The sequence below is a fragment of the Bos mutus genome, chromosome 27, assembly GCF_027580195.1.
Source record: "Bos mutus isolate GX-2022 chromosome 27, NWIPB_WYAK_1.1, whole genome shotgun sequence".
Lineage (NCBI taxonomy): Eukaryota > Metazoa > Chordata > Mammalia > Artiodactyla > Bovidae > Bos > Bos mutus.
In genome coordinates, this window is record NC_091643.1 from 31,801,866 (window position 1) to 31,814,264 (window position 12,399).

The window sequence follows — 12,399 nt, forward strand, 5'->3', positions numbered from 1 at the left end:
TTTGTTTATAAAGATCTTCTGGAACCTTCCCTGGTGGCTCAGGTGGTGAAGAATCTGTCCTGCAATGCAGGAGACCTGGGTTCGATCCCTGGGTTGGGAAGGTCCCCTTGAGAAGGGGATGGGTACCCACTCCAGCAGTCTTGCCTAGAGAATCCCATCGACAGGAGCCTGGTGGGCTACAGTCCATGGAGTTGCAAAGAATCAGACACGACTGAGCGACTTTCACAGCAACAGGAGGAATACAGCAATATGTCAAACCATGTGAAATATAACTGGAGAGACTATCAAAATGTATCCTTTATTTATTTCAATTTTTTGGCCATGCCATGTGGCATGTGGGATCTTAGTTCCCCAACAGGGACTGAACCCACATTCTCTGCATTGGCAGCACAGTCTTAACTGCTGGATCACCAGGGAAGTCACAACTGTAGAGAATTTAATCAAGAGCGGCCACTGGCATGGCTGGCACAAGGCTTTGCATTTTAAAAGACTGAGGCTAAGCCTCGTGTGGCTAACATCAGAGGCGGAAACCACCACTGCTTTAGACACTGCTAATGATCAGACAGGACATGTGGGACAATCTTTTTATTACTATTGATTAACGCATTCAATTCTCTTCTGGAGAAGAGAATGTTCAAGTCCTGGATTTAGAAGTTTAAAATGTATCCTCTTCAACTCCAATGAACATTTTTTTCAAAACAAAAAGAACCAGTATCAAAGCAACATTAATTAGAAAAAGTACCCATCAATCATAGTTAAATATTTATTTAGTTGTACTGGATGCTTGACTCAACATTCTGTACCTCTGAAAACTTCTGCTAAGACAAAAGCTAATTTTGACAAGACCGTGAAATCTCCTTCTTTGGCTGTTTGTAAGAGAAGAGCAGAGAGTTACTAGCATGGTAAGACTTAATTTCAGTTCAGTTCAGTTGCTCAGTCGTGTCTTACTCTTTGAGACCTCATGGACTGCAGCATATGCCAGACTTCCCTGTCCATCACCAACTCTGGGAGCTTGTTCAAACTCATGTCCATGAAGTCCATAATGCCATCCAGCCATCTCATCCTCTGTCATCCCCTTCTCCTCTTGCCTTCAATCTTTCCCAGCATCGGGGTCTTTTGCAATGAGTCAGTTCTTAATATCAGATGGCCAAAGTATTGGAGCTTCAGCTTCAGCATCAGTCTTCCAATGAATATTCAGGATTGATTTCCTTTAGGATTAACTGGTTTGATCTCCTTGCAGTCCAAGGGACTCTCAAGAGTCTTCTCCAACACCATAGTTCAAAAGCATCAGTTTTTCGATGCTTAGCTTTCTTTATGGTCCAACTCTCACCTCCATACATGACTATTGGAAAAACCATAGCTTTGACTATACGGACCTTTGTTGGCAAAGTGCTGTCTCTGCTTTTTAATATGCTGACTAGGTTGGTCTTAGCTTTTCTTCCAAGAAGCAAGTGTCTTTTAATTACATGGCTACAGCCACCATCTGCAGTGATTTTGGAACCCAATATCACCGTTTCCATTGTTTCCCCACCTATTTGCCATCAAGATGGGACCAGATGCCATGATCTTTGGTTTTTGAATGTTGAATTTTAATCCAGCTTTTTCACTCTCCTCTTTCACTTTCATCAAGAGGCTCTTTAGTTCTTCTTCGCTTTCTGCCATAAGAGTGGTGTCATCTGCATGTCTGAAGTGACTGGTATTTCTCCTGGCAATCTTGATTCCAGCTTGTGCTTCACTCAGCCCAGCATTTCTCATGATGTACTGTGCATACATCTGACTCAATGGATATGAGTTTGAGTAAACTCCAGGAGTTGGTGATGGACAGGGAAGCCTGGTGTGCTGCTGTCCATGGGGTCGCAAAGAGTCATACATGACTGAGTGACTGAACTGAACTGAACTGAGCATTTAAGTTAAATAAGCAGGGTTACAATAGACAGCCTTGACTTACTCCTTTCCTAATTTGGAACCAGTCCACTGTTCCATGTCTGGATCTAACTGTTACTTTTTGACCTGCATACAGATTTCTCAGGAGGCAGGTCAGGTGGTCTGATATTCCCATCTCTAAGCATTTTCCACAGTTTGTTGTGATCTACACAGTCAAAGGTTTTGGCATAGTAGATGAAGCAGATGTTTTTCTGGAACTCTCTTGCTTTTTCTATGATCCAGTGGATGTTGGCAACTTGATATCTGGTTCCTCTGTCTTTTCTAAATCCAGCTTGGACATCTGGAAGTTCTTGGTTCACATTCTGTTGAAGCCTGGCTTGGAGAATTTTGAGCACAACTTTGCTTGGATGAGATGAGTGCAATTGTGCAGTAGTTTGAATATTCTTCGGCATTGCCTTTCTTTGGGATTGGAATGAAAACTGACCTTTTCCACGTCCCATGGCCACTGCTGAATTTTCCAAATTTGCTGGCATATTGAGTGCAGCACTTTCACAGCATCATCTTTTAGGATTTGAAATAGCTCAACTGGAATTCCATCACCTCCACTAGCACTGTTCGTAGTGATGCTTCCTAAAGCCCACTTGACTTCGCATTCCAGGATGTATGGCTCTAGGTGAGTGATCACACCATCGTGGTTATCTGGGTCATTAAGATCTTTTTTGTATGGTCATTAAGTTCTTCTGTGTATTCATGCCATCTCTTCTTAATGTCTTCTGCTTCTGTTAGGTCCATACCATTTCTGTCCTTTACTGTGCCTATCTTTGCATGAAATGTTCCCTTGGTATCTCTTATTTTAGAGCAAGTTACCTTAAGGTTCTGCCTTTCTAGCAAAGTTGTTGAGTTGCTAAGTTGTGTCTGACTTTGCAACCCCATGGACTGTAGCCCACCAGGCTCCTCTCTCTATGGGAATGTACTTGTATATTATCTGAGATGTAGCCAAAGAAAGTAAAAGTGATAGTTGCTCAGTTGTGTCTGACTCTGCAACCCCATGGACTATGCTGTCTATAGAATTCTTCAGGTCAGAATACTGGAGTGGGTAGCCTTTCCCTTCTCCAGGGGATCTTCCCAACCCAGGGGTCAAACCCAGGTCTCCTGCATTGCAGGTGGATTCTTTACCAGCTGAGCTACCAGGGAAGCTAGCCAGGATGTGGGTAAATGTTGGTAATACAGCAAACTCAACATAATTTGTTTAACATAATTAATGTTCTTTATGACATGAAGTTGGTCACATTTTGCAAGTAATTTACCTCTTGGTTTATGAGATCTGACATGTGTTTCTCAGAGCATATTTATCTATCAGATCTACAACAAGTAATACTCTTTAATTCTTGCTTTCCTTTTTCCAGAGTATTTTTTCCTAATATTTGTAAAGTCAAAAAACAGTATATGTAATCCAGTTTGAGTGGGAAAAGTTTTTCTTTCCCTCAAATGCAATCTAAGAAGAACTTAAAAAATTCTAGATGGTGAGAACGGGCTACTTTTTTAAAGATTAAGATCTATTAGAGCAATGGCACCCCACTCCAGTACTCTTGCCTGGAAAATCCCATGGACGGAGGAGCCTGGTAGGCTGCAGCCCATGGGGTCACGAAGAGTCAGACATGACTGAGCGACTTCACTTTCACTTTTCACTTTCATGCATTGGAGAAGGAAATGGCAACCCACTCCAGTGTTCTTGCCTGGAGAATCCCAGGGACGGGGGAGCCTGGTGGGCTGCCATCTCTGGGGTTGCACAGAGTTGGACACGACTGAAGCAACTTAGCGGCAGCAGCAGCAGAAATATTTTTGTAAAGCCACTTGGAATTTTAGTTTTTTCTTTACTTAAAAAATCCCCCTCCCTCCATTTTTCATAAACCTACCTAAAGCACTCTGGATCAACTCAAGTACTTTCTAGGAAAACTATGTTGGTGATGAGACCATGAACACTGTCAAGTTTATTACACAGTTTCCATTTTAAGCTTTTATAGTCTTTAATCTATTTATGATTTTGGTCATACAATGTGGCATGTGGGAACTTGGTTTCCCAACCAGGGATCAAACCCATGTCCCCTGCAGTGGAAGCATGGAGTCTAAACCTCTGGACCACCAGGGAATTCCTTGAAGTCTTTAAAAATATACTTTTTGTCCCCCTGCTAATTCTGATCCTATAGCATGCATGGGATAAAATGTTGCTCCAATTTAACTGGTTTGAAAGTGAATGATATTAACTATCTGTGGACAAGCTCTTACCATTCTGAACATCCAACACATGATGCTTATTTAATGTCCAACCGCCCATATTGGAAGCATCCAGTTCGTAGCCTTGCAAAATGGCAGTCCTCTTCTCCCACAGAGTCAGGTCCAAACACGACTCATATTCGTATCCCACTGACACTGGAATCAGAACAAATCATGGTTCATCTTCCCAGCCACAGGCAGAAATGCAATTTATTTTATTATCTTGATAAAACTGCTTTTTTCACAGATGTGCTCTGGAGACCATATTTCCACTTATTTGTGAACAGAGTCTATTTTTTATATGAGAAGATTTGATCATATAAAAGGTGGTTTTTGAAAAAAAAAATGATCTCCAAATATTATTTTTGTATTGACTTAATAGAAAACTAGTATTTTTCCCTACACCACTTTTTCACAAAGGGTCCATAGTACAAAATGAAGCTTAGGTTGAGCAACTGGGGAAGTCATTAGTTAGATTGATAAATCAGCCCCAAATGTGATCAGACAATAACAACAAAAAGCACTATTTACTATCTGAATAATCAGAGATGCTTAGTCTCCAGGAGTATTAAGCTATGGAAAATATTTATGCTAAGTAAGATTTAATAGAGCAAACAAAGATAGCCAGGTTACAACATTATATTCACATGCTCTTATCAGGAATAAACAATAAAATTAGCAGCAGATTAATAGGAACAAGTCTCAAAAGGAAAACTTCAGAGTTCACAATGAAGCATGGATTTTAAAATTTAGAACAAAGTGAAGGGAGAAGAGGCAATTATCTGATCTGAACAAATTCCAGTCCAAATTACATATTAATTTCAAGATAAAATGCCTACTGTATTTTCAGGTAACATGTTTTCCTTTCGTTTTTGGTATTCTGAGCCTGAGCCTGGAGCCACAGTATGCATATCTCAACAGATCAAACTCTGATTGCATTGTCCCCTCATGCGGCGAAACAACTGGTTTGATGGTTCATGAATATCATCCTGCTGAAGTGACTGGTCCTTCCAGTCAGAAGAGCTGAAATAATTTTTGGACATAAATGTTGTCTGATGTCATGTTAAAATATCATTATGACTTGAAACTACATGTTGTTAGATACTGAAAATGTAAAAAAGGTTAATGAAAATTGAGATAAAATTATAAAGGAAAGAAGAAAATGAAAAAAGGAAGGGACATGATGAGGAAGAAAAACATGAAAAAAAGGATATGAAAACCTGAAATTTCACATTCATCATATGGAATCACATTCCTTTTTCTTATGGTAGATCTAAACCAACCATTTACAACCTTTCTAGGCAACCTTACTGGCATCCTCTCTGCTTATCCACGGATTTCCTTGGATTGTAATGAATTTCATGTTAATTCTGAGTTCAAGACAGTGTTTTTGGTGCTGAATATAATACATTTACAAGGGACTTACCAACAGCTTCAGACAGACCATAGACCTTTTGATTATATGCATCTGTTTTATCCCATATAAACGTATAGGCCAAGTTCGGTGATGCAGGAAACCACTTTTGAAAGAGTCTTCCTACGACAGCCACCATCAGATGCACCTTCATTAAATTAAATGGGATAACAGACTGGGTCATGGTGATCTTAAGTACTGACTTATACCCGGCAGCCCTGGAACTCAGGTAGGAAAGTTTCAAGTCTGTTCCTGGAATTGTGGTTTCTTCATGGAGGACCTAGGTTTCAAAAGAAAGCAGAAGTTGCAAACGGGGATCACGTATGACTATTAGGTAAAATACATTGAAAAGAATGCAGCAAAGCAATTAACAATAAGATAAGATCCTAAAGAGTCACGATCCACAAAGATGCATTTGAGATGTTATCTTATTCAATAATTAAAAATAACGCTGCTGCCAGCTCAATTTTTCTCCTCCTAAAAGCATCCTGTCATTTATCTTGAATTAATCACAGTTCAGGTGTTACTTCTAATACAGGAAATTTTGTGACTGCTCCATCAGGCTGACATGCACTGCCTTGTTAGTTTATAGTCACCGTGGATTCTCACTAACCCATCTTTCACCCCCGTTGCCCTGGAGAATTAGAGCAGACGTTTGTAAGATGGTTCGCTCAGCACAGAAATATGGCCCAGGCCAAAGATCTGGCCCACGCCAGCTGGCTCATTTCGGGGTTAAAGCTACATCTACAGCCTCATCAACTGACTGGTCACAGCCCAGAAAGACAGGAATGGTAACAAAACAGACCAATTCACTTGGGATAAACTGTAGCAAACTCCATATTCATGTTGGAAGGTAATATAACAACAGCACACTCCCATAATTAGTTAAACGTTGAGCTTGGACTCATCGCTGATTTTTGATATGATGGTACATGAACTAATATTTTCAAGTTGCATAAATTTCCCCCCAGAGAACAATTAACGTATGTTGAATGTCTGCAAAAGACGCTCGATATACACTGCTTGAATTGAAATGAATGTAAAGAGTTAATATAATTACCTGCCTAAAAATTATCTGTTACAAATTTTAAAAATCATATTCCTAACCCCACAATGTACCCATCAGTGTGACTTGCTCAATGAATACCAATAAATTTATCCTGACATATGCAAAAATACATTATGCCGAAACAGGATTTCAGTATTTTGAAAAAAATCTATGCTATGTTGTATATAAAATAAATCCAAATAATTCAGATTCTACTTGCTAATAGTGCTCCTATTAGTTTGGTTAATAATAATAGCTCTTCTTAGGGTCAGGCTTCCCTGGTGGCTCAGATGGTGAAGAATCCATCTATAATGCAGGAGACCCGGGTTTGATTCCTGGGTCAGGAAGATCCCCTGGAGAAGGGAATGGCTATCCACTCCAGCATTCTTGCCTAGAAAATCCCATGGACAGAGGAGCCTGGTGGGGTACAGTCCACAGGGTCGCAAAGAGTCAGACATGACTGAGAGACCAACACTTTCACTTTCACTTGGGCTTACTACCTCTTGTGTAATGCACAAGGCTATCTACGCTTAAGAATACACCCCAGGAGCTTATCACCTTCTCTACTAAGAATTAAATAGCATTCTCAAAGGTTTCCTTAGATTGTGCTAGGAATATTCATTGCTGCTGCTGCTGCTGCTAAGTCGCTTCAGTCGCGTCCGACTCTGTGCGACCCCATAGACAGCCGACCAGGCTCCCCCGTCCCTGGGATTCTCCAGGCAAGAACACTGGAGTGGGTTACCATTTCCTTCTCCAAGGACTATTCATTACTCAGACTTAAAGGACTACCTTTTTGTGTTGGAAAAGTCTTAAAATAGCGATTCAGGGTTCAGTAGTGTTTCTCTTCCTCCCAACTCCTCTCACATGAAACAGGAATGATGTATGTCTGTCATACAAATGTTAATAACTTAAGTAGGACCCTTTGGTTCAGGGTGAATCATCTTAACAGAACTCACTGTTCCGTATCATTGGGGGTGCAACACTGGTGCCTTAGTTTGAAAAACAGATTCTGTGACTTGGATGGCCCTGAAAATGTAAGTGATTATAACTTAAAGCGTATCATTTATTTCCTCTTAATTTATTTTCAAAATAATTTCACATAAATTTGATAGGTTTCCTATAGATACCTTCATGAATATATACTGTGACCTCCCAGGAGTTAATATCTCTATTTCAAAATATGTTATTCCTAATTTTAATAACTGATTTCTGTCTTTGTCATCATTAGCTTACTTCACTGGAACAAATAATCTGTAATTTAACTCATTAAAACGTGTTTCTCCAAGGTAATTTAATTTGACCAACTATTTTGCACTAGTGGAAAAGCGAATCAAGCCAGAGTGGAAAAACCAACCATTAAGCTGATTGTATGGTTCTTACCGCTTCTTACCCCCAATCACCTTTATCCAAGACACCATCATTTCTCCTACTACTGAGACTGCCTTCTGACTGGTCTCTTTGTTTCAACCCTTGCCCTAAATAGAATATTCTCAGCACAGCAACTGCAACGATCTTTTAAAGAAGCAAATAAGAAACTGTACTTGGTCTGCCTAAAATCCTCTCACAGCTTCCAATTACTCAGTGATCACAGGAAAAGTCCTCATCCTCGCCATGGTCTTCAGTGATCTGAGACATCATCTCCTTCATTTCAGCCACACCTGCCAGCTTCTCTGCCGTTCTGTGAACAGGCCCAGTTTTTGTTCTTCCCCTTCTGTTTGTTCAGTTGCTAAGCTGTATCTGACTCTTTCTGGACCCCATGGACTACAAAGCCTGCTAGGCTACTCTGTCCATGGGATTTCTCAGGCAAGAACACAGAAGTGGGTCGGCATTTCCTCGGATATTGGATCTTCCCAGCCCAGGGATCAAACCCATGTCTCCCGCACTGCAGGCAGATTGTTTACACTGAGCCGCCAGGGAAGCCTGTTCTTCCCGTGGGGCTTTTGAACTTGCTCTTTGCTCTGCTTGGAATGACCTTCTATTTTCCAGGTTTATTCTTTCTCTTCTCAAAGTTTCTGCTGAAGTGTAATCTCATCAAAGAGATCTTCTGGGACCATGCTATATAAAACTGCAATTCCATCCACTTTACCCTGCTTTATTATTTTAATTAAGTCTTATTCACAACTTGACATATATTTGTTTGTTTTCAGTCTCTCTGTGTAAATTGGCAAACTTCTTGGAAGCAGGTACTTCATCTGATTGGTATACTGCTTTGTTTCTTTATAAGAGCGCCTGGTGCAGAACAGGGATTTCAATAAATATTTGAAGAATAAACGCGGCCAAGCTGTTCAGTGCTGTTGTATTTTAAAGACCACATGTTTTTACTCAGCTGTTTATATATGAAGTCCATTATCGCTGTACTTAATGTCCTGCCTTTAAGATCTGAAAGTTATTTCTAATTGGAAACATACAGGAAGGAAAACAATCCCCTGATATTTCAGCAGACAAAAATGAATAGTGCAAACATGGTTTAAAACTTATATAATTTTTTCCCTGTGAAAAATATGGCTTTATGAACTATATCATTAACCCTATATTATTAGGGTTTAAGACATGATACCATGTTTTAAAAATATTGTGAGAAAATCAATGAACATTTTTTATGGAGATTCATCTGTTCTAACGTATCTTCTGCTTACAATAATAATTAAACAGTAAAACATTGAGAATAATGACCACGTACAGTAGCACTTGGTATAATGTCAGTTAGGAGGTCAGATACATGGCAGGCACTAAAAGCCTTTTCCAATGAATGAATCAATGAGCAAAGACATTACTAGCTGTTGCACTTAAAGCTGTTTTCCCATCTGGCTACAGCTAATAAATAGACACAGATGAATCTTGAAGAAGAAGTATTTTGAACAGATCTTTAAGAAATAGATATCCTAATATAATAACTCTTATGTACTACATACACACATACACACCCCACATTCTACATGTCATTCCAGAGGATTACTTAGGCTAGCACTGAAATTCTGTAATCCTTTAAAAAAAATTCTTTGGAAACCACGTGATCTGAAAATGGTTTGCTGCAAAGCACTGCCGGCTAGAATAGCCTACCTGTGTCTCAGGAATAATGGGACTGTCTTCAGGAGATGATCTAAAAAAGGTGGATAAAGGCGAGGACACGATGATAGGATTGGGCCTCACAAAGCCACTCAGATCACAGCTGGGAATGTCGTTTTCTTCTTTCTTCATGACAAGGGTATCCATCACATAAAAGACATTCCATGGAATCCACACAGTGTGATACTGGGTGAGGAACGGGGATCGTTCAAACACCAACGTCAGAGAAGCTCCGCCATTTGCCACCAAGTCAAACCTAGGAAAACACAAGACATATTTAGTGAATTACCTGGATCTTGTGTAACTCTCAACACTCGCCTCCTTAAATCAATATGCTTTATAAGAAAGACCTTTTTCTCTCAACTTTTACATGAAATAGTTTAAAATCTATGAGAATATTAAAAGAATTATACAGTGACCATCCATATATCCTTCAGTTCAGTTCAGTCGCTCAGTCGTGTCCAACTCTTTGTGATCCCATGGACTGCAGCATGCCAGGCTTCCCTGTCCATCACCAATTCTTGGAGTTTACTGCAACTCACGCATATATCCTTAACCTAGATTAACTAACTTACTAACATTTGTACAAGCTTGCTTTATCTATCCACTCCTTTTCTAGAACCATCCGAACTACAAAGTCTCACTCTCAAATATTTCAACATGGGGGCTTCCCTGGCGGTTCAGTGGTTAAGACTCTGCCTTCCAATGCAGGGGGGAACTTGTTCAATCTCTGGTCTGGGAACAAAGGTCCTATGTGCTGTGGGATGTGACCAAAAATTACAAAAATTTTTTTTCAAAATGAATCTTCTGAGACAAAGAAAGAACATTCTCCTATAAAACCATAATACTTTTATTATGCCTTAGAAAATGAGATCAACTTTTAAAACCTACATGAATATATAACTTTAAATTTTTGCCACCACATACTGTCACAGATCTCTGATCTAAAGGTTGTTGCATTTTCAGACTAAAAGGGACATTAAAGCATCATGCCTGGTAATTAAAAAAAAAAAGCCTAGTCTTTATACTCTTTATACTTAAAATACTTCGAAGAAATATAGGGTGCTGGAACTAACTTACATTCCGTCCTGGCGGGTAATAGTATATCCGTATTCTGGATAACGGAAAAATGAGACATTTACTCCAATAAGTGGAGTTCCATCAGCAGTCAGCACTTGGCCTCTGATGACGGACGCTAGGCTGTGAGAAAAGTAGAAGAATTAAACTGAACATTTATCTCCTCAGACAAACATTATCATGATGTAGAGATAATTCAACCCAAGGATAAAATAACAGTATCATAAGGCACTTGTATTCACAAAAACCAGACTGGAAATACTCCCAAGACGGTGTTCCTTATAATTCACTGCAATCCACATTCTTGAAATACCTGGTGTTTACCCTAGGTTTTAATTCACTGCAATCTGGGTTTTGGAGAGTTATCAAGACCAATAATTTAGAGATGAATTTTTTAAATTATAAACTGTGCGTTTTTTCGTAAGTCATATATCTGGTGCTTGCATGAAGGAAAGTATACTTTCCAATTAATTCCAAGGCAATCCGGAAACCCGCAGGGACCGAGAAGTACAAGATTTAAGGGGGCAATGAGGAACATTTGTGCAACAACTTTTAATCAACTGCAGGGTCTAACTGCATTAATGCTGTTAAATTGCTGCAGACCCAGGAGTTCTGGTGTAAATCATCTTCTTTTGCTCAGTGAGACACAAGACACCTGCTTTCACTTACTGGTTTATTTTCAAGTCATTACTGCTCTGCAAAGCACCAGGCCAACAGCTCATGCAATCTTACTGCCATGCTGTTAGCAGTTCCATTACATTAATTCATAATTTATATTATTTAGTGAGCTCAGCTTAAAAAAAAGTGCACTCCTCTTTTGCCTTTTGGGGTCTTTTCACTGCTTCTTTTGAAACACTTCCAACTGTGCTAAGAAAATCAACCAGTTAAATGAGGATTTATTGACTCCTTAATGGGATGTCCTGTTATGCTTCCGGTACTGAAATTGACAAAGTATGTGAACTGTGTCAAAAATGCTTGAAACATGAAGTTTGGTGAAGGATGTGCCGAACGATGAAAAACTACATTTTAAAAAAGGCACTTTCCTCAAATTTGCAGTCATCAGCATTTTATATTAAGGGCTTATAACTGTTGATAATATCATTACGAATCTATGTAAGGAAAAGTGTATTAACCTCTTATTGAAAGGACTTTCTCCAGGTATGACGTGGGTGCTATCAGATCCTATGAGAAAACTGATGCGGTCATAGAAGGATTTGGCAGCTTGCTGAGATGGTGACTGTAAGCTTTGGCTAATGATATCTTGGGGGTCAGGCAGTCCCCGACAGTAAGGCTGATTTTGGCAGGAACTCTGTAAACAGCAATCAGGATCCATGCAGTCAATAAGTCCATCTGTAGAGAGAGATGTAAACCAGTTAGAAAATTCCTCTTTTTCGGCCATGATGCAGAATAAGTTTTGTTTGTTGACTGGCTATTTTTTTTCACATTCAACTATTTGTTCCTCCTATCTAACAGTAATTTCTGGCATCCTTTTTGAAATCAAATACAATAGCTACAGTTGCTTTCATAGACAGTAAATGTTTGCAATGGAGATGACTGAAAAGAATTATATAATGTTGGTTCTGAATAAAAAATAAATGACTGTTTAGAACAATGTATTACAGGCAGATCTCATTTT

General features: G+C 39.4%; 1 protein-coding gene across 1 annotated transcript in view; it reads right to left on the reverse strand.

Moving 5' to 3' along the window:
* The window catches only part of TENM3 (teneurin transmembrane protein 3), a 622,438-nt gene that overhangs the window by 62,114 nt on the left and 547,925 nt on the right, over positions 1–12,399 (reverse strand). Inside the window, 5 exon segments of the mRNA XM_070364068.1 lie at positions 4,171–4,314; positions 5,585–5,852; positions 9,681–9,942; positions 10,767–10,886; positions 11,897–12,113. Of these exon segments, the coding sequence (XP_070220169.1) occupies positions 4,171–4,314; positions 5,585–5,852; positions 9,681–9,942; positions 10,767–10,886; positions 11,897–12,113 (1,011 nt within the window).